This window comes from Amblyomma mixtum, chromosome 3 (genome assembly GCF_055824585.1).
Source record: "Amblyomma mixtum isolate Tamu chromosome 3, ASM5582458v1, whole genome shotgun sequence".
Classification (NCBI taxonomy): Eukaryota; Metazoa; Arthropoda; class Arachnida; order Ixodida; family Ixodidae; genus Amblyomma; species Amblyomma mixtum.
In genome coordinates, this window is record NC_143014.1 from 203,859,973 (window position 1) to 203,886,052 (window position 26,080).

The following is a 26,080-nucleotide window of genomic DNA, read 5'->3' on the forward strand; positions in this document are numbered from 1 at the left end:
TGAATATCTGATTGTAAGATAGAGAGGTTGCATTCGTTGTTAATTTTACGGTAGATAACAGAATCTTCCGCTAAGAGACAAACTGATGAACTAAGGCTTGCCGCCAAGTCGTTTACGTATGTCAAGAAAAGCAGGGGTGCGAAAACTAAGCCCTGATGCACACCTAAATCAAGTGGGAAAGATTGAGAATCAATATTACTTCCCGTTATGAACTGAGATTGGTTAGTTATAAAAGAGTGCAGCAACGAAAGCACGTTAGCGTCTAGGTTCACTCTGCTCAATCTAATGAGTAGTACTTCATGTGAGACTTGATCAAGAGCTTACGAACGTCCAGGAATATGCAGTCTGCTCATGAAAATAAAATGGAGGTCATGAGTGAAACATAAGAGCTGAGTCTCACAGGAGAAAGTTTTGCGGAATCCTTGCTGAAAATTACTGAAGAAAGAATTAGCTTCTAAAAAATTTGCGAGGTGAGAGAATGTCTTCTATGATCTTACATGGAATGCTGCTGAGCGATATTAGAGCACAGTTATTAGGAGAGTGTTTATCGTCAGCCTTGTGCAGAGAAACTACCTTGCCAACCTTCCTGTCATTGGGTACACAGCCTCTACAAGAGACGGCTCAAAAAGTTTAGTCATGCTGAATTAAAAAAGAGTACATCTTTGTATTTAGCAAAAAATTCTAATTTATGTTGTCAATCCAACACTTTAAGCTGGTCAATTATGCGCAAAATCTCTGCTGTGTCAACGATTGGGACCATCAAGGGAATATCTACGGGGAGATAATCAGGAAACATGGTAGCTATTGGATTGACCGAAAAGGACGAAGAAAATATGTAATTTAATACAGAGGCACATCCATCAGCAGGAAGAGCTGCAACATCTGGAGATCTAAGAAGGAGAGCAGACGCATCTTTCCTGTTGACTACATTCCAAAATTGTTTCACGTTATTTATCAGCATCGAGGATAGAGCGTGGTTAAAAAGTGAGTCCTTAGCATTTCTTAAGGCTGTTCTGTATGCTGCCGCTTAATATGATACGCTACCAAAGGTTGGCAAGCAGGAGCAAATTAGTTGGAGTCGCTAGAAACACAACTGAATATTTTCCGGCCTGTCATGGCCACCCAGTAATGCTGAGACAACGAGGCACTATCGATTACTCATGTGAATTGATATGTATTTTAATCACAATGCTGCTGACTTTGTACGCACTATAACTTCTCTTTTGCAGATTCCGGCTTCAAAATATTTGACCTTGGAGACAGAGTATATTTCCAGCTTATAACAAACGCGTTTCTATCGATTTCCAGCCTTTTCTTCATTCAGTAAGTGATGCAAGCTGACACTTGCAGTGGATTCTCTGTTTACAACACCGCAATTTGCTTTCTAGCGCTTAGCTGTTGCACCACCAGTGCATCGTTTTCCCAACATTTGCACATCCGACACGTTGATGTTGTCGCCGTGCCACCGTAAGAGTACCAGGCATTGAATAGCTTCTCAGGCGTGTGAAGGGCAAGTTGCGCGCTTACCGCCACAGAGGAAAAATGGATGAACAACAGGCAGGAGAATCCTTCTTGTAATTGCGTTGAGCCAAGATCCGAGCAGTTCTACCCACTAAAGCGGTGAAGAGCCTAAATGAGCTGTCCACGTTCCCCGATACGGTGGTAACTTGCACTGCAAAATAAAATACGCTTGTCAAGAACGTTTGCTGGATATTCATTTTGATTGAGTGATATATCCCCATGTTCTCCCCGTTTTCACATACCCATGTCACGGCCTTTACTATTGACCAGCGCTACGAGGGAACTTGGAAAATATCGGGTTCATTCGTCCCTGTGGTTTAGCTTAAAGTATAAGAATAGTCCGTGTATTTTAGGTTTTACCAGAATCTCGAAAAAGGAAGCCAGGGGGCGTTATCTATAGGATGTCCATTTTAAAATGGTCATTTAGCGTCCGTCTGGTCCTCTGTCATTGGTAACTCAGACGTACCCGCGGTTTTCAAGCTGTCTGTAGAAAGCGACCCGGCCACTGGGTGATTGGCGACCGGACCTCAACATTGGCTGGCATTGACTGAGATATGCAGAGCCACTGGTGAGTGCATCTTAGGGCTCTCTCAACAACAGGCGACCGGACCGGCCCACTGGTTGCCGTTGGCTGCGATATGCAACCATCGCTGAGGTCGGTCGCCTTCTACCCAATGGCCGGGTCGCTTTCCACAGACGCTTGAAAGTCGCGGGTACATCTGGGTGACCAATGACAGAAGACCAGACGGACACGAAATTGCCATTTTAAAATGGCAACCTATAGAATATGGCCTCAGACAGATAAGAGCATTTTGTTCATTACGAAGAGGTTGCTAGAGATTTCTTGAGGTCTTTGCACGTAAAACGACAGCGCCGTAACGCAATGTTTTTTTCTACAGAGGATTTACGTTTTCGTACTTGATCAATGTGGTCGATCAAGAACTTCCTCCGAAGAAGTGTTTGCGTTCCTACCTGCATATCTTAGTCCACCGATATGTCAGGTGAGCATAGTATTCAATATCAATAATATCAATATCATCTTCAAGATCTGTCATTCGACAGAACTTCGGTGCGGCTCTTAAGTACACGTAAACTACGTTGCTTACTGTGTATCTACTTTTCTTTGCTACAGACTTACGGTGCCCGTTCTATTAGTGGTGTTCTTTGCATTCCTGCTACCAGCTATGGCTGAAGGTCCTGCTGACCAAGAACTTTTTGGCAAACAGATCGACAGGTGTGCAAAAAACTGGTGGACAGTAGTCACGCACATGAACAACTTCAACGCGCTCAACGAAACAGCAAGTATCCCCATTTACACTTTTGCCCCAATCACTTTCACGAATCACGAATGGCGCGCATCCCACACGTGCGGGTCTTCAGAGCGTATACGATTGTATTTTTTTTATGCCTGTTTCAAAATTATCTTTCTGCAGTTCACGTCGATGATCCGAAAGCGGAATTCTTCGATACAGCACATCCCGATAAATTTTACTCAGATAATGCACGAACCTACACAACTACCCCAGCGAAGCGTCGCAGACTTATTCAGACATATACTGCAAAAAACGGCAAAGTACACCACTAAGTTATCTCCGTGGTAAATAAGCGTGTAGTAGTGTTAGGTTAATAGCTCCACTTCCTAGTTTAAATAACACCTCTTACGAATTTGTGGTGCTTCAGGCTGTCCTATTTGCCGCTTTGAATGCGACACTGAATATTAATGCAATGTATCATTCTATGGAATACGTGTTGTTCTAGCATTTTGTGCTCCATTTAAAGAAGTTTACATGTTATTAAGAGAAATTTAAATGTATGTATACGATTGGAATGCAAAGGTTATACGCTCATTAAATAACACTTCATCACCAACGCTTTGGAAATTTAAATTTATTATGTTTGTTCTCCAGACGGTCTTCAAATCTCTCCTGATATTTCTGATACAAAAGAGAAAAACTGCACTGCATAGACTCTGATTATGTGCCTCTGGCCCGTATAAATAGCTTAAATACGTGCGGACAGTGAGATGTGGTTACTGAAAAACTGCTGAAATTCTGAGCAATATACAGGAGGGATTTCCGTTCATTATTTTCGGTTGAACAATTGCAAGCACTCTACCAAAGAAGCAGAGTTATTCCTTTAGCTTTTACGTAATTTTCTTGCTTACCGAAGCTTTAATCTCGGCAGGCAGAACGCATTTGTGATCTCAGAACATAATCTATCGTCCTAACACTTTTTTTTTCCGTTTAGTGTTGATTCAAGAAAGCATTGAGTTATGCTAAGGTATTTCATTTCTTTAAACATAATTCGGTTACCTGCAGGTATGCTCAAAATAGCCTGACCTCATCTACTGAGAAAAATATATTTTTTTCTTGCAGTCGTTCTGCCGCAGTTCAGTGTTAAAATTCTCATTCCGCTGTTTTCAGTGCTTAGTACACCTCTGGTACGTCAGTACGGAGATGCAAGTCTTCGCCGTCACATTTCCATTTGCCATGCTCCTTTCAAGGTAAGCCTGCCAGGGTTTGGATATTTTCTCTAGACTATTCATCCATGCAAAAACCTGTTCATACACACTCCTAAAAAAAAGTTTAACTGCGTACAATGCGAGGACCGTTAGTGATTATGTCTACACAGCACGAACGTAAAACATTTTTTTTTACTTTTCTTTGGTTCCCTCTTAATAAAACCTATATAAAAGAGGTTATTGACGCTTATAGTATTGTGCCTCGGCTACATAGAAATATTGCGGGATTAGCGCTAGTTTACATAACTTGTTTCAAGTCAAGAGGGCTCTATTTTTTCTGCACGATGGTTTAGCGCCCAATGATTAATCTGACTTGGCAAGCAATAATATTGCATGTGATTAACTCAACGTACCTGTAATTTGCTGTGAAAACTTCTTTATGCCAAGCTGAATTGTATAACTGAGCCCAAAAATATAAAGAACCCGGGGATGGTACCGATTTAGGTGCAACAATCTCTGGCGTCTTCTCGGCATAACCGCCGTTATAATAAAAACTTCTGTTTTCATGGGCGGCATACCAAACCGGCTCTGTTTATTTTCCCTTATTCCAATCGGGTCGCTCTCTGCGCCACCTCGCCTATGCCGGCGATACCGAGGATTTCGATATCCTTCAGCCAATTACTAACTGCGAAAATAATGAAAATTCGATAAAATCTCATTGTACTCTTCTGGTTCCTGAGAAATTTTTCTGTGTGCTTGATACATTCTCGGCCAGCCAGCGTTGCGTTTATAGCAGCGTTCTTCGTCTAGATTAGTGACAGTTGTTAGCGTTTTATGTCCTGCAAGTAATTTCGTGCTCGATATAAGTGGCAACTTTATCATTCGAGACTTCCCGTGGTTCCTCAGTGACTTTGGCGCTCGGCTTCAAGTTCGCGTGAACGAATCCCAGATGCAGCTGCCGCACTTCGAGATAAGCGGAATGCTCAAAGTGCCCGCGAGCTGTGCAATGTTTGTTCAAGTTAAAAAGGGTGGTGGCAATTACTCCGGAGCCTTCTAGTACGGCGTCCCTCATAGCTCACGTTGCTGCTTCGGGATGTTAAACCGCATTACAACTACTATTAATACTACTGCTACTACTACCACTACATTTAATATTATTACTATATTAATACTGCTACTTCATTACTCAATGACAAGGAGTATATCAAAAGGCGCCGACCAAATTCCCACAACGTTAAAAAGACAGTGTTATGTTCTTACTTATTGGATGATTAGTATGACTTGGAAGCGAACATGTGAAGAAATCTTATATCGGTATGCGGAATCCATTCCGCATATACAGTTTTCTCTTCGACAGAAGCCGTACATCACTGAATTCATGCTTGCAGATTTCCAAAAGCCACTGTCACGGTGCTTGTGCTGGCCTCATTCGCCTGCAGCACCTTCACAGCTCTGCGAACGTACTTTTCGAATCTGCTCTTTGGCATGACAACGGGCACGAATGACGGAAGGTACTGTTGCACTCACGCATAATAATCTTCTCATTTAGTCCAGACTCGTCTTGCTGACGTTATAATTTTTCGATTTTGTTCTTTTGCGCCATGCAAGCAATACCGACTGTTCGGTCGATCAGAAAAAAAAAAGGCGAATCCAGGGAGCCCTCGGCCTAACCTCCCGCTTCTTCGGGCTGACATTTTGCACAAAAGTGGCATTTGGCGGTCAGTTCTGTTTTATTTTACCTTTGGGAGGGGTAATTGCCGGATTCGGTCAGAACTAATAAAAAATCTACATCGTCTGCGGTGACGGCGGAGCAAAAGAGCAAGCTTTAAAAGCAGTTGTACCGGTAGCGCCATTTGAACTCACAGGAGGAACGAGTGAGCTGCCGTTAGCTACCGCTGATGCTGCGGCGAAACGCAGTGGAGGAGAAAACGGTTGTGCGATTGGCTTGAAAGACCTTTCTCGAATATTGTACCAACATTGGTAGCAGAAAACATTGTTAGCGCGCGACTGCCGTCCTCCCAGCAGCTTACGTTCCTTCCATGCTTTTCTCTGCAGAATCGTACAGTCCCCATTCGTCCGGATAGTACATGACGGCGCTACCGGCGTCATTGCTAAGATAGCCTTCTCTTTTGGTCCGCCGTCGCCGCAGACGACGAAGATTTGCGATTAATTTTTAACGAATCAGGCAAGTACTCCACTCAAATGTAATATAAAACAAAACTAACCGCCGAATGCCACCTCTGCGCGAAATTTTAGCCCGTAGAAGCGTGCGGATAGAGAATTTTTTCGGTTTTCTCCGATCGATGCAATAGTCGGTATAGCCTTTAAGAGTCCGAAGTCATTTTTATCTTTTGCAGACGTGTCTTCAAAACCCTTGAGCTCATATATTTTAGACCAATAACACATGTGGCGACATACGTAAGCGGAATCCTGGCAGGATACGCAGCGGTGAAATACAGCAAAACAAGAATACCTCGCGTAAGTATGCCTCGGCCACACTTATCTTCAACTCCTCCATTCATACCCTAATTTGTGGTCTAAGAATGATAACCATTAACTATGCAGTTTCAGAGTTCCTAGACATGAAAACTACTGTTCCGCAGGTTGTCACGGTTTGTTTGGAAAAAGCAAAGCATGTGCCTTGCGTATATGTATTTTGGGCTGTTGATGATCCTTTAATTTTCTTGCAAATTAAAACCTTGCAAGCTATTTTACTTCAAAGTTTTTTATATTTCGTGCCGCATTATTGATCTGCAAAAATATAATGTGTTTCAGAAGATTTCATTATAGCGCACAGATATCTTCCGTGTACTGCACTAAAGCTTGTCGTTGAAGACTGCAGTAGTTGAAGACGGCTTTACAAAGGAAAGGCGAGGTTGGAAACTTGCGGCAGCTGTACGGTCACCGCGAGAATACCGATCAGTACCGGTGAGCACCAGGTACGTCGTCCTAACGATTTGTCAGCCCAGTTGAACAGAACGTAGCTGCTATTATAAGGCCACCAGTAGTTCTTCGAAACCTCCGCAAAAATACGAGCGTCGCTGTCAGATGAACGACATAATCACAGAGGAATTGCATGCATAATTTTTTTAGTACATGTGGACAAAGCAAACACTCGTGTACCGCATGTTTAAAATTATAAGCAGCAAATTTTTTTTAAAAGCCGTGAAAGATACACCGGGGTGGTCTGCCCAGGTGGATTGTACGGCAATGCGCACGTCGCTTATGTGGTAGAGTGCTATTAAAATATGATTAATGAAATAGCTAAACACCTTTTTTCATTTTTTTTGTTTTAAAGGGCAAGATTATGTTGCGGAATTGAAGGAGGCCAATATAGCAAGTGAGACCCCTTTTTAAAACTTCTGAATTGACATCGTGCTTCCACATACTGAAAGTGAAAAAGACGCTTTTGAAGATTTTTGAAATTCTTTTTCATGCTGTACTTTAATCAAATCACGTCGCTTCGCGTGGTTTTGCCACGGAATCAAAGTCAACGTATTCTACGTAATAAAACACATGAACTGCATAAGCACTGCCTTCGAGCGATATTTGATCAAAGTGTAGTGTGTGAAAGCCAACTTAACAAGATTTTAAAAGCGATTTCTTCACGCTCGATATCTTGAACCACACCGCCAATTCCGAATTTTTAAATCATGGTTCGCCTTCCATATTGATGGCCTTCAATTTAGCAGTATAATATTGGGTCATAAAACCAGTAACGAAGAAAGCTGCCTAGTTAATTTTAGTTAACCATCTTTAACTGCGCTCTATCAAGTAAATAATGTTCTACTTGCAGTACATCAGCCTGTGCAGAGAGAGCCGAGTTATCTTTCCCGGCTTTTAAAAGAAAATTTGGTAACTAATAATTTTAAGCACTAGTTATATTTGTTTTGTTTTTTATGTTTTTTTTCCTTCAAGGTGGTGCAATTTATACTGTGGGCTCTGTCAACCGCGGCAGCGTGGTTTGTTTTATTTGTGACGCTGCCGTGGAATCGGGGAAATATTCCAGACCCCATCACCAACGCTATCTATGGAGGCTACCACCGACTTCTATGGGCGTTATCCCTGTGCTGGCCGGCCTATGCATGCGCTACAGGCTACGGAGGTACGTGAAACGTACCGCACGCTGAGGCAATGTGATGGTTGTGACAAACTCAAAAAGAAAGACAAAGCTTCAATGCTAAAAATTCACAGGCGGCCAATGCGATTCATGCGGTGGTGTATGCGTTCGCATTAGCAAACGCATGCGCTACCGGCTGTGCGATACAGACCCAGTCGTGTTGTCGATGGAGCGTACAAAGTGCAGTCACTGAAACCCAGACGACGGACCCGTTACAGCATCCCACCGGGTTCGTTCGTGGTCAAAGCAGTGGACTACGCCGCTTTCCTCCCCTTTTCCGCTTTTCCTCTCCAGTTTTGTGATTTGTCGCGGCATTTTCTCCTCTATACCCCGCGTCCCCTCTCCCCATTCCACTGAGTGGCATCACTCACTTGACGAACAGATTTTGCATTAAACAAAAATTAATATTGAGCTAAGCAGCGATTTGATAAATACGCTGACAGATAAGGACACAAGCACGAACAAGCCCTACCTGGCTAAGAATGCGCTCTTAAGCTAGTCGTTTGGGCATGATAAAGTCATACGGATGCTAAATGACTATATAAATCAGGGTATCGACATTACTAAACTGACACTTTCTGATTTCATTGCCATGTTCTCCTGTTGAAACTACTGAATCTTACTCTATTTTGTGTGCCATGTGATATGCGCTAAATTGGTCTATGTAGTTTGTTTTAAGAAGTTGCATGTTTGTAACACTTGGTATGGCTCCATTTTTATTGTTGCGTATTTTGCTTTGTTTTTGCCCTGTTCTCACTGCTGCCAGTGCTTGTTGTGGGGCCAAGGACAACTCAAGCCGTGCCTGAACGGCTTTTCCCATGGTTCCTTTTTTTCACTGTACAGTGAGAAAATAAAATAAAACAACTGTCAATAACTGTCAATACAGTGCAGTAAGTACTGAAACCGAGTAGCCAATGCGAAATTGCACTTCCCCTTTGCCGTTCCATTTCACCTAGCGTTTAGCTGGGTATGCCGCTTATTTTCAGCCCTATTTTTGATCTTGCTTCGGTGGCTTCAAATCTGATGCCATGTTTGTATAGAATTCCGCAGTGCAATTCGGTTTCTAGTGCTGTCTGCTGGAGGAGGCGTTAAACCATCAAAGTAAAATCTGGCTTTGATGGACCACTTCACCGTTAAACTCCTACCTCGCAGGTATCTTAGGGCGGATTTCATCGTGGAAAGGGTTTCTGCCCCTCGCAAGGCTCACCTACGGCGTGTACTTGCTTCACGGAGTGTTCCTTCTTCTTCGAATGGGCTTGGTCAAGACTCGCTTCAATTTGGACGACTTTTTTCAGGTGAGCCACGCGAGTCGTGGAGCGAACACGCGATAGCTTCAATGACAGTAATATAAAGCTGCTCCAAAGAAAAAAATGAGAGCAGCCAAAAAAAGAACGCGCCGCCGACAGATCGACATCATCACTTTACTTGCGAGGCCAGCTTTCTCTAGAGATATTATTCCCACAAGCCAAAGTTAAAGTAGACATTCACAGTATTCATTGCTGAATTTAAGAAAGCTGGAATACCTCCGTCACACGGACAACCTCAATTCCCATTGAGTCACAGGCCATCGGAATTTTCGTACGCGATCTAGAAGCGCCGCTGCCACACGAAAAATTTCAACCACGATTGAGTAGTGAGCATGCAGGCTGAAAGATGGCGCTAGGTGCAGTAGCATGTTATGATGCCTCATTGGGCGCCTCAGTGGAGCAGTGCCTCTTTCCAGGGGTGAAGACAACACTCTCATCGGCGGCTTGTCGGTTCTACTTTCCGGTATGCACTCAGTGCAGCGCGTCCGCGGAATGTTTGGAACAGAAAGTTTCCGCTAATTTTTGAAATTCGGTACATTTCGTACTCTAACAAGATAGGGTCGTACGAAAGAATGACCAAATTGTAAATTTCAGTCACTTACGCAATAACACTTAATAGTTCCAGCATCAGCTTCCGAGGATACTCGGTGCCTTGTCACCAGTAGTTATCTTCGCGGAACTAATATAGCATACTTCCACGCAATACATTAAACCGCATGCTCTAAATAACGAAGACGTTTCCAACAATCATGAGGACTTATCTCGAGCTGCAACAAAGCCGCAAGTCCCTCTCCGATATGAAAGAAAAGGGGTAAAGTGAGAGAAAAGGGCTCCTTTCGTTTATGTAACGCAAACATGGCATCGGTGAAATCCATCGCGCACATTTTCGTGGTGGCATGCCCCATAGTGTTTCTTTTTTGCCCCTCCTGCTGACAGCCGCAGAGACGAGCGATTTTGTTGCTGCGACAGAGGGCTGTCGAGGCTGAGGCGACAAGTCGGAGTCTCTGGACGATCTGAGGAGATGGATGTGCAGAAGGGAGGAACGCAACATTTGTGCCTCCGATTCCCCTTTGATAGTTTAGCCCAGAGTGTTTGCATGACCCCGCACGCAAGCAGTAATGAGCCACAAGGGGTTGTCGGGCCTTGTTACCAAATTCCGCTGCTGAGCTGTCCGAGGAGGGGTCAAGGTTCAACGAGGTTCCTTGTCGCATGTCCTTCATGGCCCGGCCGTACCCAATTTGCGTTCGATCGTTCCCGCACTTGCTGCTGGAATGAGTGGCTGTTTATCGATATTTACATATGCTACTAAGGGATCTTTACGGTTCACACTCAGTTCTTGGACCAAGGGTGCGGCTGCGGATGCATTAAAGGAACGAATAGAAGGGTCTTGGAATGGCGGCTGACTGTATGTTGGGTGTCGATAATAAGTTTTCCTCGGGAATGACTTGTCCTTGAGTCATGAGTCAGTAAACAAAATAGACATATGCCGCGCCTGGAAATATTTTGGCACGCGTGGGATCTGAGCGCTCTTCTAAAGACGTCGAATGCGTGCCTCCATGACAAGATTTTTTTTTATTTATTTATAAATACTGCGGTCTTGAACTACAAGACCATCGCAGGTGGGTACATGATTTGTGTAACACCAAAGGACAAAGAAAAGGAAATACAGCAGACAAGGCGTCACAGCAACGAAATTAGTACATCACACTGTACTGTATCAATTCACAACCTCAGGGTATATATACTGCAGTCATAGAGCCAAGCATATAGTTAAGTAAATCTAAACAAATTACTCATCAACCGAACATTCAAAATTTCTTCACTTGTTGCAGCAGCTCCTCAAAATGGGACAAATTATTCTCTTCGACTATATGACCAGCAAGGTTGTTCCATTCGGTAATGGTTCTCGGAAAATAGGAATATTTGTAGCAGTTCGTTCTTGTGGATAAAGGTTTTACGGAAAGAGAATGTCTCAGGCGTGTTGCATAACCACTAGAGTAACTAACAATTTTCGAGATGTCAATGTTGTATTGCTCATGAATTAACTGCAAAAGAATTTCAAACGACAGATACGGTTTCTATCAGTAACGGATGGTAAGCCACTCTTTTTAATAAGATTAGTGATAGAGGTGCGTCCATAGGAATTATAAATAAATCTTACTGCTTTCTTTTGAATCTTTCTAATTTGTTAATGTTAATCTTGGTATATGGGTCCCAGATCATTACGGCATATTCTAAGATTGGCCGCACAATAGTGTTATACGCAAGGAAACGTGTTTCAGGAGTAGCGAACCGTAGTGCACGCCTCAAGAAGAATATTTTGCGCAGAGCATTTGCCGAGATGGTATCAATATGTTTGTTCCAGGAAAGATTATTGAAAATCCATAGGCCGAGATATTTGTAGCATGTTACCTCTGAGAGTGCACTATCGGAAGTACCATACTGGTAGAGAAGAGGATTCCTTTTAAGCGTTATTCTCATATATACTGTTTTATCAAAATTTATCACCATTTGCCACCTATCACACCAGCGCATTACTTTCCGAAAGTCATTATTTAGCCTGATTTGATCTTCACTTGAGTTAATTCGTTCATAGAGGACACAATCATCAGCATATAACTTAACATTAACAGAGAGATCTTGGACGATATCGTAAATATAAATAATAAACAACAGCGGTCCAAGCACAGATCTTTGGGGAACTCCCGATTCAACTGGAATGCAATGTGAGAGGGCACCATTTAGTGTAACAAACTGGCGCCTGTTTGTCAGGTAAGCCTTAATCCAGGTTATTAGTTTATCGTTTTTTTATTACAGAACTCAATTTATATATTAGCTTGTTATGAGAAACCGTATCAAAGGCCTTGCGGAAATCTAAAAATATTACGTCAGTTTGTTTTCCTTCGTTTATGGCTTCTGCAAAATCATGAATTGTTTGTATTAGCTGTGTACATGTCGAATATCCTTTCCTGAAACCATGTTGAGCTTTCGATATTACGTTATGTTCTTCAAGAAAGGTAGATAAATGTTTATGAATAATGTGCTCAAGTATATTACACGCTGTGGAAGTAAGTGAAATAGGGCGATAGTTTTGCACCTGTGTTTTGTCACCAGTTTTATGTAAAGGTTTAACTCTGGCAACTCGCCAGTCATCGGGTAGGGCGCCTTCCTCTATAGACCTTCTAAATATGACACATAAATACTTGGAGCACCATTGCGCGTACTGCTTCAGAAAGGCATTTGGGATGTCGTCTGGGCCAAACGATTTCTTAACATCTAGATTTAGAAGTAAATTGAACACTCCATTTTCAGATATGGTAACATCAGGTATAGGGGGTAAAGACAGATTGAAAGATGGGAGATGACCATTCTCTGCAGTAAAAACAGTTTTAAAGTGGTTATTAAAGGCTACACAGGCTGCATTATCATCGCGAATACAATTTCCATCTATTACAAACATGTCGGCACTGCGGGAACTCGGGGTAATCGTCCTCCAGAATTTTTCAGGAGATTTTTTAATAAATGATGGGAGTTGGACACCAAAATATCTTTCTTTGTCAAGTAAAGTCTGATCTTTTAATTGTTGTGACACCTCCTCAATAACACGGGCTATGGAAGGGGTGGCTGATCTCGCTCGCTTTTTAAGACGTTTTAGTCGACGCTGCAAGTGCAGCGTCTCTCTGCTGATCCAAGGGTTGCGGCTACAAGATTGCTTAGATATCTTCGGCACAAAACACCGGATACATTCATGAACCATGTTCTTGAAGATGAGCCACAAGTCATTAATACTGCAAGGATTCGTTTGGAAATCGTCATAACGAAGGTCAAGAATGTCAATGATGGACTCATTATCTGCTCGTGAAAAATTTGGAAAGGAATGAAGAGCATCTTCATGCTTTAAAGAAACATCATTTAGTGACAATAAAACTGCCTTATGATCTGATATACCAGTAGCAACATCACAAGAGATGTTTTCCGCAATGGTGCCACTTAGAAAAAAGATCTAGGATGGACATCGAACCATGCTGTATTCTTGTAGGCTCATTTACAACTTGCAGCAGATCAAAGTTTAAGGCAAGGTCCAGCATTTCGTTTTCCATCAAATTACAGGACTGTGAAGAAAAAGTGCACCAATCATTATTCGGGAAATTGAAATCACCGGTCATAATTATTCTGTCTCCCGGTTTTACATGACACTGGATATAGTCTTTTAAATGGTGCAAGACAGTGACAGGAGAGTTAGGGGGCCTGTAAATGGCACCTAGTAAATACTTGATGTTATAAGCATAAACTTTGCAGAATATGCCCTCGACTCCGGTGACATCAGGTAATCTTATAAGTTGTAGAGATGCTTTGTATAGTATCGCAACTCCCCCACCTCTTCTGTCACGATCTTTTCTAAAGACCTGGTAGTTATTTGGAACAAATTCACTGTCGTATATATCTTCACTTAACCACGTCTCAGTCAGCACTACTACATCAGGGTCATGCGTAAGTAAAAGACCTTCCAACTCAACGACTTTATTAACAGCACTGCGACAGTTAGTATTTAAAACCCGAAAACAACCTTTTTTAGTTTTGTTCTGCCAGGTGTGCTTGGTAATCCTGTAACGCTTGTTTTCAGTTTTGTCCCAGGCAAATAAAGTCCCGTTCACACTTAATTTATCGAAGAATAACTTGACCTTCACACCGTTCGACCTTTCCTCTGCAGAGCTTTCCCATAGTTTTTGCCTTAACTGACGAACGCCAAGAGAAAAATCCTCTGAAATCGATATTTCAGAGCCCTTGAGTTTGGGACAGGCTTTCATTATCGATACTTTTTCACGGTAGTCTAAAAATCTCACAATTACTGGACGATCACCATCTTTCTTCTTTCCCAGCCTATGACAGCGTTCAATTCCACTAATGGTTAAATCAAGCTTTTCAAGAAACACACTCTCTTTTATCTTCTTGCTAAGATCATCAAATGTTTCAGTGCTCTCTTCTTTAACGCCATAAATTATCAGATTATTCCTTCGACTGCGGTTTTCTAACTCATCAACCTTATTCAAGAGGCTGGAAACATTTTGTTCTAGTTCAGCTATAGTTGATTTCAGGCCATTTACCTCTGCCTTCAATGTACCAAGAGAAGCCATTTGAGTTTCTATGCCACTTATTCGTTCATGTAAGCTAGCTACATTTTTTTTCAAGTTTTTCTTGTCTAGTCAGGACATTGTTGATTGAAGCAGTTGATTGAAGATAGATTATTTTCAATCTAAAACCACTGAAGAAATAGTAGTACCTTACTGGTTTGAAGGAAGTGTTTTCTCTTCCATAGTCATTGATCGACTGAGCTGCACGACATGCACATGAGTTCGATGTGTCTGTTGGTCAATTCCGAAAGCGGAAACATTGGGGTTGTAAGCGATGGTTGGCTCATTTAATCAGGTTTCTTGGCAAGTCAGCAAGTTTTAATATTTTTCTCTTGGTTTGTTTCTGTATCTGTTATAAAGATACAGTTATCCTATTGGTGAAATTTATTTATTTATTTATTTATTTATTTATTTATTTATTTATTTATTTATTTATTTATTTATTTATTTATTTATTTATTTATTTATTTATTTATTTATTTATTATACATCAAATGCCCCAGTTGGGGTATTACATGAGGGGTGGGCTTATTACAGGCGTTACGTTATTCTTTCTATGAATGCCTTGAAGAGGTCTGGATGAATGTGGCGAACTGCTTCGGCAGGAAGGTGATTCCAGTCCTTTGCTGTCTGAACGAAAAAAGCGTTCAGATGCGCAGTGGTATATGCTGATGGCGGGTAGACTGCTTTTCCGTGGTTAAGGCGGTGACAGGCTCGATGTGCAGGAAAGATGACACAGCTTCCAAGTGATGAGTGGTAAAACTTGTGAAAAAGGCATAGTCTGGCTATTTTACGTCGCGAATCGAGGGATGGAAGATTAGATTGCAACTTCATATTAGTGACACTTGAATGATAGGAGTAGTTCGAATGAATGAATCTTGCTGCACGATTTTGAATGGATTCGAGGGCGAGAGAAAGATTTGACTGATGAGGGTCCCAAACTGCACATGCGTACTCCAATTTGGGACGGACGAGTGTTATGTAGGTAAGCTGTTTATAGAAGGAGGTGCTAGACGCAGGTTACGGCGTAAAAAACCGAGCACGCGGTTGGCGTCTTTAGTAATGTTAGAAATGTGGGACGCCCAGTTCAGGGAATTAGAAATGGTGACACGAAGGTATTTACAAGATTCAACAGCGGAAATTACGGAGCCAGAGATATAGTAATTTGGTGAAACAAAGGACTGCCTGCGATGAAATGTAATTAACGATGTTTTATTAGTGTTTAAAGACATGAGCCATTTGCTGCACCAAGACTCGATGTAGTCCAGGTCTGCTTGCAATATTTCGGGATCGCTGCTGTTAGTGATAGGCCGGTAGATTACACAGTCATCGGCAAACAATCGCATGTTAGAAGTGATACCAGTAGGCAAGTCATTAATGTAGATTAAGAAAAGCAAAGGGCCGAGTACTGTGCCTTGTGGCACACCAGAAACAACGGGGTGCAAGGGGGAGGAGTGTCCATCAGCATGTACGAACTGTTGACGGTTAGTAAGGAAGCTTCGTATCCAATCAAGAATGAGGGGGTTAAGGTTCAGTCGTGAAAGTTTAAGAAAAAGCTGTCTATGGGGAACTTTGTCGAAAGCTTTCTCAAAATCCAAAAATAATGCATCCACTGGTATGTTAAGGTCTAGGTTAGTACTAACGTCATTAATGAAGAGAGCTAGTTGAGTGTCACATGACATACCTTTTCGGAAACCGTGCTGACACGGATGAAAGAAATTTACTGATATAAGGAGATTGACGATGTGAGAGTAAATTGCATGTTCCATTAACTTCGAACAAATGCTTGTGAGGGATATGGGACGATAGCTCTTGCATGAAGATGTCAAACCTTTTTTTGGTACTGGAATCACCTTGCCTACCTTCCAGTCCTGTGGCACCACTCCAGATGATAATGATTGCTGAAATATGTACGAGAGTATTAGGCTTGTGATATTTTTTGTGTTCTTGAGTAGTTTGGAGTTGATCCCGTCGACACCGGCTGAGGATGAGACCTTAAGGTTGTCTATTAAATTCTCGATGCCAATAGCATCAAAGGTAACGGCAGGCATGACTGGGTGATTGTATTGCGGGAAATCTGGGAGGTTGTCATCAGGCTCATTAGTAAATACGGATGAAAATACGGAATTTAGAGCTTGAGGCACTGCCGGATCAGGAATAGGATTGTTGTGTTCGTCGAGAAGAGATAAGGGATTGGATTGGGTTGGGTTAATAATTTTCCAGAATTGTCTAGGATTTGTGAGTAGCATATTAGGCAATGTATTTGAATATAAGGCGCGCTTAGTTCTAGTGATCAGTGATTGAAGTGTTTTGTCAGTGGTGTAGTATTTTTCCCAAGCGGAAGGGGTGTTTAAGCGTTTAGCTGTTCGATATTGTCTTTTCTTTTTGTTGCTTAGGCGCTTTAATGTAGTGTTGAACCAGGGGGACATTGATCTTTCGGTTACGGTTATAGGAACATGTGCATCGATGAGTTCGTGCATTTTGTGTTTGAAAAGCGACCAGTTGGTTTCAATGGAACGAGTGGTGAAATCTGCTAGATACGACGTGCTAAACTAAGATAACTTATCATTTAATTTTGCGTAATCCCCTTTATGATAAAGTGTTAGTTTCTTCTTAGCTTTTTTGGTATAAGGCAGCTGGCAGTAGATCGAGGCTTGTATTATTTTGTGATCACTAATGCCACGTAGATACGTAAGGGAAGATATGTTGTCGGGGTGGGAAGTGAGCACTAAGTCTAGTATGTTCGCGGAATGGTTATCTTCTCTAGTAGGGATGGAAACAAGCTGGGATAACCCGAATGTAAGGCATGCATTGACGAAATCGCTTTCGGCGTTATTTTTAGCTGTTGTTAATGTGACGTCAGACCATGTGATGGCAGGAAAGTTAAAATCACCAAACAGGAAAATGGAGGCTTGGCGGTATGACGATGTTAAAAAGTGAACGGCGTTGTAGAAGTGTTCAGAAAACGAGGGATCTGCGTCTGGGGCTCGATAGAAGGTTCCGATAATAATGGGTGGGTATGAGATGTTGCATATTACAAACACGGCTTCTAAAGAAGAAGTGATGTTAATTAGAGTGCAGTGGAGGGAGTGGTGGGTAGCTATGAGTACACCACCGCCGCGCCTATTTTCGCGATCACGCCGGAAGATATTAAATTCAGGAAGAAATGAAAGAATTTCTGTGTCGTGAATGGTTGAGTTTAACCATGTTTCAGTTAATATGATAAGCTTGTTTTCCGTCGTGCCGATTAGACTACGAAGTGTGTCAAGCTTGGGTAGTAAACTTCTTATGTTAGTGTACAGAAATGATACGGCCTTCGTATTATGAATCGTGCTGGTGTTGCGGTCTTGCTACGGGGTTATTGGGACGACTTTCTGCATACTATGGTTAAATATGTACGCTTTGTTGTTGATAATGAGTTTGTTATGACGGAGCTTAAATGTTTTCGGTTGTGCCTTTCCATATTCGAAGAGTTGTTTCCGTGTGGTACGAGTTTTCAGTGAGTAGTCCTGGCTTATGCGGTAGTCCGTGTTCTTCAGCTTGTTAGCGTTAGAAAGTATCTGTTCTTTAGTCTTGAAACGTGCGAATTTTACTACAATAGGCCTCGTTTTGTTAGAATCAAATTTTCCCAGCCGGTGTGCCCGTTCGATGTCCGTAGGTGTAATTTCAATGTTCAGTTTAGTACTACAGAAATTTACGACTGAGTCCTCAGACTCCGACCACGTTTCTTGTTCTTCATCGGTTAGTCCAAAGAACAAAAGGTTAGAACGACGTGCCCTGTCCTCCTGATCGTCAAGCCTGCTTGTTATGGATGATATTTCATGCGCGTTCTCCTCAACGAGCGCCTGGATGTTTTCGACTTGAGATTTTAGTGCTGGTATTGAAGAAAACTCGCTTTCAATTTTGGATAGCCTCTGCCTGATTTCGTCAAGTACTTCATCGTTTTTAGCGACTTAGCAACTACAACTCAGGAAGACGTCGTAGCATCTTATCATCAAATGCGTCAAGTCAGCATCACCCAGACGGAAACGCAATTGCCTACATGATTTTGTTGTTGAACATTCCATTAGGAGAAGGAATGAAGGCAACATGGCCATTTGGTTTCAGACGCGTCTTCAGCTGTCCATCCCAGCTCAGTATAGCGAATTTTCGTTTGGCAGGAAAATTTCCTCTTAATGCGCGAAATTCTGCATATTTGTCGCTTTAAAAAGACAGAGGGGTCCCAGAGATTGTCGGAAAAGCGAATGTTAACTGTTCGAAAACAGTGGGTATTTGTTACAATTTATTCTCGGTGCGGTCCCGAGATACTCGGGGCCTTGTGAGGAGCCGTTACTTGAGGAGAATGAATCCAGCATAATCCTTCGCAATTAAGACATCTGAGTGCTCTAATTTAGGAATAGGAAGAAAAACGAAATAGCCACTGTCCCTTTCCAATGCCGACGCACTGGGGACCGCAACAGCCCGCCGTAACTTGTCGATCACTGTGCAGTTGTAGCGACTGCATCACGCGTAGAACACACCGCAGTCAGCCAGAAGGTTACTGGCATGAGAAAAACAAGTATGTACTGCCTCTTTCCAGTTCAATCAAATTGTTTCAGTAGCCATGCCCCAGCACGGAGACCGCACAATACGCATAGCGCGTAGTAAGCTACCAGCGACTGCCGAACATGGCGCAACGAGGTGAAAGCAGCGGCGCAGAGTGCGTCAAAGGCTGTCTGCACCCAGCGAGCGGAGGCGCGAATATCGAGGCACGCTACAACATATAGTAAAAACATAAAATCAAGCAGTAAACCTCAAAATCCCGTATTGGACTACGATCGCTATTTATTTGAAAGTGGCTCAGGACAACCTATTAAAACATCTCACAGTTCGGAGCAATCTACGCAGCGATAGTAGTGCGACTACGGGCGATGGTGTGAACATGGTTTAAACAACATTAATTTTTTGCTGGCTAAACTGCCACAGATCAGTGACTGTCCAGGCCGCCTTTGGCGTCTAATCCCGCTAAGCCCGCTAAGAGGCGAAAACAGGCGATAGGCAGAGAAATGGCGCATAACAAAAACAGCATCTACTTGTTTGCATCTGACCGTCTGCGCAGTTGACATTTTGACTACTGAATAATAATTAGTTCTTGACAAAGTTAACGTAGTTGTAAACTTTAGAACTAAAACCAAATGATTTTCTGGGCTTACTTTAGTTTAATATCCTTTTTTTTTACATGTAGTGAGCGCAACTTGCTTTAAAGGGAGCTTGAGATTCCAATAGCCATTCGAGTTATTCAAGTTCAATGTTCACTGAAAACTGCGATGCGGCTACCGGACTATCCTCATTGAGTCTGCTGACAATTGACTCAATGCGCAATGATACAGCCCGTGTAACAGCGGTAACTGGTCTTCTACGGCCTCCATTCGGTCGCATAACAGAATGCTTACTTTCACGCCATTCAGGGCTGGCTGTCATTTGTATGCTCTCTTTTTACAGAAGCCGACAACAGCAGGTTAACTCTTTTAAATTGTCGCGGTTTCGGCTTAACAGGGGTGCCTCGCACCGCTTGCCAATTGTGCCCAAATAAATACTAGCCAAACAATATGAGCGGTCATTATGTTACACAATAGAAAAAATCACTCTAGCGGAGTTTTATTCGCTCGGTGGCTTCAGAAATGCTGCACTGCCCTGCACAAGCTTGCCGTCCCGGTTAACTGAATCGGTACAGCGACTGCTCCGGTGAAGCGGTGGTCCCGGGTTCAAACCCCGGGCCAGGACGAATTTTTCTTTAACTACGAAGTTTCTGAGAAAGCTGTATAGTTTTCCTTTGTAGCCGTATGGCTGCGCTCGGGTGGACGTCAATGAGTAATTACTCCCTTATTACAAATGTACTCCACCTTGGGAAATTGCCCTAAACATTTCACCAACCTACACAAGTAGACATGTTGCCATATATATAAAATAAAAAAGAAACGGACAGCCGGTACTGCCTCAGAACTTGACTTCGGTGTCACCCAAAGAAGTCATCATGCAGTGAAGAATTGCACTGCAATCCTTTTCAATGGCCACACTCTTTTCTAGCACCCTTCTTCCATCTTTGCTCCCCTGTACCCTCCCCCACGCAGAGTAGTATGTCAGCGAATATTCAAACCGGCTAAAATCTGTTTTTCATTAAATAGCTCTTTCTCTCTCTCTCTATGCGGTGTCACCGATAGCAGTAGCTTGTGAATACGCTTAAGGAACCTGTTCAACAATGTACTAACATTAATTAATTGCGTTCCTAATTATCTGTCGCATTTTTCTCTTCATGGCTTTGAGCCAAGCTCTAAGCACTGCTGCCACCGCATTGTCTTCATGCATCCTTTCTGCTAAACTGCCGAGACCAGTGGTCGCTGCGTAAGATCAGGTCAATCAGAGGAGCCAGCAAACCACTATGTTTTCGATGCGTCCGCGTGAAAAGAACAAGACTCAAAGTATAGCTTCTTTGACGAATTGGCCGAGCTGGGTCAGGTGTGCGTCGCATGTAAGTTTTAGTAGTAAATGAATAGCAGTTCACTGCCTTGCCAGCGGACTCCGGGGCAAACTGAGTATATCTGCACCCTCTCATACCGATCTCGTACGGAACCCCTCTCTAACAGCACACTTCATGAGTCCCTTGACTTTCACTGAAGTTCGTCCCCTTGCTTCTTAATCGCAATATTGTCTTCTCTAGGCAGCATTCTGCTGCCTAAAATTTTTGGCCGCTTCTTCTTCAGTCATGTTCAACCATGAATAAAACTTAAGGGATGCGGTCACATGAAAAAAAAAATATTCCTGCGTTACCGTATTACCTAGCCACTTGTTTTGTTTTTGTTTTTTTTGCTGTTGCTATAAAGGGTGGAGCATGCATATACCTTCATGTTTAATGTTTTCAAGTAAAGTTGTCCTTGTGACTATGTAAGAGTGATTTGTTTTTCGTGAACCCGAATTCCACTAACTTCTGTCCATGGCTACACGTCAGTACTACCCACCTGCTACGGCTCGCCGAGCTTTGCATTTTGGTATGTATTTGAGCAAGATACATTTGCCAGCTCTAAAAAGAAAACGACGTTAGTTAAAAGTCGGCGCTTGCTTTTGTTCTCTTTTTTTACCGTCCTTGTAGCTGTAATTATCTTTTTTTTTTACCGTCTTTGCAACGTTAAGTAAATAGCACCAATTCAGAGCTTGCATTCCCTTTCTTCTGAGGTAATTCTAACCTTATGCAACCGCAGCACATGCATGGGATCTCAAATAATGAAAATAATGCACAGGGCGGCCGCATGCACATTAAGATTTCAACACTGTTCGGCAGCTATTGCTGTAATATCAGTTTTGTTAACTCCAGACTACATTAAGGTCAAATCCAGACTACATGAAGGTGAGATGAGACGAATGAAGGCGGCTTTTAGTTATCAAGGCGTATGGCAATTACATCTCGGCATTGTAGATTACGCACGTCAACGCTAGCACTACACCCTCCTTCGCGTATAAAAACAAAGTACCTTCTGTCGGTATCGTTATAACATGCTGCTCGTGGCGTAGTAAGTGGTCGCATGTCTGATCACAGGCTTTCTACTATAATAGTTTCGGCCTCGTGCGGTAGTGACCAGGGGCCAAATTGAAGGGCGTTCAATTTAAAACCAACGGCAGCTTATGGACTGCGCTTATGATCTCAAACTGCAGGCTGTGAAGTTCTGGAGTTTGCTTCACTCCGAAATAAAGACTTACCTTGGCATTGTTTAGTTAGTTTGATTTTTGCTCAGCACACTGCATAAATGTGCGCGTACGCCAAATGAGCGCTGCCGATCACTTCAGTATAACAGAGTATGCCCCTGTCAACGTGCCTACCACGAGGAGCATTGTTTTCTCTCTTTCAAGGTTGCAGTTTCATTTGTATGTGATTGAACCTACTTGTAACTATATCCGTTTCTATTCCTTTTTCAGCTGACAAACACGCTAGGGATCATAACCCTCAGCTATTACTTTGCATACCTCCTTTTCCTTGCCTGCGAAGGCCCCATTGCAAATATTTTCGAGTACGTTTTGGATCATAAAGGTACAAAAACATCGCAATCAGCCACAGCACCTTCGGCGACGTTGTCTGCAAACCAGCAAATCAAACGGATTCCGTGAAGGTCTACAAAGCTTTTGCTGGATTTGAGTGTTGCCCACCTGCTGCCATGCTGCAATGTAGGACCAGACAAACGGACGTCATCCATCTTGTGCCCTTCGTATTCATCATTTGCTATAATCACCAAGGAGTAATAAAAGGAAAGGAGACATGTGAGCCATTCTGGAGTGTTTTTTGCATCCGTGTGAATTTCCCTGCTCCCATCATCAGTATCTACATCAGCGAGAGGGAGTGTCACTCCGGTTTGAAATCTGTCTTAACATTCGCTTCCGTGAGATTAACAATCATTCAGTGGAAATGGGATTTTGTTGATAGAACAGACTCAAAATGACGGTCCATCACACCAGTTTTCCATAGGGTGTGCACTCCAATAAGAAAAGATACGTGCAGGGATTCATCCAAATATTGCAGAGCAGTAAAGTATCGTATGGTATGAGCAGTCCAATTTCCTTTTTCAATGTCAGCTCTAGAACATCCCAGAACAGTACTGCGTCTTTACAAACGATTAAGCAATGCTGAATCTTTTCAGGAGCGCCACAGTAGCGGCAATTTACTGAATATATTAAAATGTTCTTTTTTTCTAGTGAAACTTTAACGGGAAATGGTTCAATCTGTAGGTTAGAAAAGAAAGTCTTTGTACACGGTGAGAGAGGCAGTTTACTTGCTCTTGAAACTACGTCATGCCCACGCAGACCAAAATATACAAAGAGCTACAGTCTTGGTGAAAAGTCTGAAGGCCACAGCGCTCAGCTGCAGCGAAATGAATGTTCCTAGAATGCTCCGTGTAGCGGATCATTCAAAACACATGTCAAGCAGGAAGCTTCTCTGCTGCAAAAGAAACCTTCTGCTAGAATCTCAAGGTCATTCAGTTTTTAATGGTGCCGTTATGGCTCTGTTACGCGGCTGAAGCGAAAAGCTTTTGGCCTTAAGACTTTTGACCACGACTGTACATGGGCGGAAGGCAGAGCATAGAAATAAATTATTTCTACAATTGTTCACGCGGCATTGAAAACAAGAACTCAGCTCAAAAGCAAACCAGCAAAAAACGAACAGCAAAATACACCTCAGTGATTAGCCCCCATAAACAAGGATCGGATCACAAATATCAGAATACACAATGAGAACTGCCAAACATTAGCTTCATTGGCATGCTTAATAGACGAAGACAGAGGCATAAAAGTTACAGAGACGACGCATAAAAGAACAGATGCGTCCTTGTCCCGTCGTCTCTGTGCCTTTCATGCCTTTGTCTTCGTCTGTTAAGTGCGCATTTATTTCAATGACTGGTACCTAAGGTTAGATTCCGGAAGGCGTTTATTCAGAAATAGAAAACAACCTGCTAAAAGGCGCACCTCGAGAGACACGCAGACGCTGTAATCTTCTAACAAAGGCCCCGGGGTCATCTCTGTATCCTCATCAGTATCTAACAAAGTCCCTGTACAGCTACAAAAGCTAACCGATTTGCCGAAAACAATCTGTGCACCTTTACCTGTCTCTGCCGAGAGCGGGGCCCACAGACATTCAAAGTTGCGATGGTCAGCTACATTACGTTGACCATGAGGGCCAATCCGGAGCTTGTAAGCATAAGAAACTACGCACTCTGCAGCAGTGTGTCCTAAACACCGACCGTCATCACAGCAAGGAGTACGGCAGTGAGAGCGCATGCGCCCAAGCCTGTGGCAACGCAGCCACAAGGGTGGCCCTTCGAAAACCACAACCAGACACTGAATCTCACACATGGTTAAAATATGGGGTATGTCGCAAACAGTGACACCATCAGCAAGTGTCAAGGCAAAGTCACGATTCAAAGTCCTCACCTTCCCTATTTCTGAAACTTTCCAGTTCTCTGCTGGGATCGAGGTCACCTTGTTGCAAGTAGCAACATAGCGTAGTGGGCGAGTTGGTATTGCAACAAGTAAGAACGAAACAGCGCAATTAAAACGAAGGACTAGGGAAAGGATAGACACGTACAAACGCTGAAAAGCTGGCTGTTTAATAAAAAACACACACACAGTTAAATATCTGCGTTTTTTTTTCGATTAAACACTCCGTTATTAGTTCAGCACTTGTACGTGTCTTTTATATATCGGGTCCTTCATTTTAAACGCGCTATTTCGTTCTTTCTTGTAGCAACTTTGGAGGGCATCGCGTATGTATAGAAATCCTCTAGGTGTTTTGGGAGCCAGATGAGCTTAAGCTAGGCGCAGTTCGGTTTCGGGTGAATGGCGACGCGAGGAATGTTTCACCAGACACTCTCGGGAGCTCACGAGCTTAGCCTTGACCACGGAGCAAGAAACCTTTATGAGTGGAGACTCCGCTGTTTGCGGCGACCAGATAAGGTCACAAGCCCGCGGCGCCACTATCATGCTGGCGGCGCCTGGCGGCCTGGAAAGAAATCACCGGTTGCCTTGCCCTACTGAAAAAAAGTTCTATGATGCAATAACCTCATAGATGCTTCATCATAGAATATCATACAATTTGTATGATATATCATACAATTTTATGATATTGCTACGGGTCGACTCAGAGAAGATGAGGCATGACGAAGTGAGAGGGCGCTTGGCGCGTGCTCGGGCTCCGAATCCTGGGCAGTGGCCTGTGTTTTGGCATCCGGTGCGCCCTGTGCTTGTGTTATGTTCAGCGTGAGTGCACCAGTGTTCTGCGTGGCGTGAACGCCTCCTGCCACGTAACATCTTGGTGCAGGTGAGGACTTTCCCCTTCCTCTCATTCTGGACTATCCCAACACGGAGCTTCGCAGCGGTCGCTACACCGGGACCGCTACAATGACGAAGCCCGGCGACTCGCCAAGTGCCACTGCCACTGCCACTACATTCATGGTCATGGCTCATCCCCGTGACCCCGACATCTTTTCCGGTGCCTCAACTGAAAACGTCGAGAGATGGATCTCCATGTACGAACGTGTCAGCACCCATAACAGGTGGGACCCCACCGTCATGCTGGCAAACGTAATTTTCTATTTATCTGGCACAGCAAGGCAATGGTACGACACCAACGAGGACGAACTAACGAGTTGGGACATCTTCAAGGAAAAGCTTCGCGCTCTGTTCGGCCCTCCAGATGCTTCGAAGCTCGCAACCCAAAAACACCTTGAGTCGCGTGCTCAGTCCTCCAGTGAAGGTTACGTCACGTACATACAAGACGTCCTTGCCTTATGCCACCAGGTTGACACCTCCATGTCGGGAAACAAAAAGGTGGGCCACATTCTCAAGGGGATCGTGGACGACGCTTTCCATTTGCTTCTGTGCAAAGGATGTGATACCGTGGATGCCGTTATTAAGGAGTGCCGTCTCTTCGAGCAAGTCAAGAGCCGGCGCATATTTCCACAGTTTGAACGACTTCCCCATACGGCCGCCACATCTTCGTGTGTTTTGCAGCAGCCACCAC

General features: G+C 43.2%; 1 protein-coding gene across 4 annotated transcripts in view; it reads left to right on the forward strand.

The window, feature by feature from the left end:
• The window catches only part of LOC149353359 (nose resistant to fluoxetine protein 6-like), a 35,609-nt gene extending 12,778 nt beyond the window's left edge, over nucleotides 1–22,831 (forward strand). For 3 of the 4 annotated variants that reach the window (XM_089582498.1, XM_089582499.1, XM_089582500.1), the window contains 9 exons: nucleotides 1,230–1,323; nucleotides 2,421–2,522; nucleotides 2,654–2,819; nucleotides 3,945–4,024; nucleotides 5,371–5,493; nucleotides 6,340–6,460; nucleotides 7,901–8,087; nucleotides 9,255–9,397; nucleotides 22,489–22,831. In XM_089582498.1, the coding sequence (XP_089438624.1) occupies nucleotides 1,230–1,323; nucleotides 2,421–2,522; nucleotides 2,654–2,819; nucleotides 3,945–4,024; nucleotides 5,371–5,493; nucleotides 6,340–6,460; nucleotides 7,901–8,087; nucleotides 9,255–9,397; nucleotides 22,489–22,677 (1,205 nt within the window). In that variant the 3' untranslated portion in view covers nucleotides 22,678–22,831. Of the gene's footprint in view, nucleotides 1–1,229; nucleotides 1,324–2,420; nucleotides 2,523–2,653; nucleotides 2,820–3,944; nucleotides 4,025–5,370; nucleotides 5,494–6,339; nucleotides 6,461–7,900; nucleotides 8,088–9,254; nucleotides 9,398–22,488 lie in introns of those variants that run through there. The other variant, XM_089582501.1, reaches the window with a different exon arrangement.
• The last annotated feature ends 3,249 nt before the right edge of the window (nucleotides 22,832–26,080 follow it).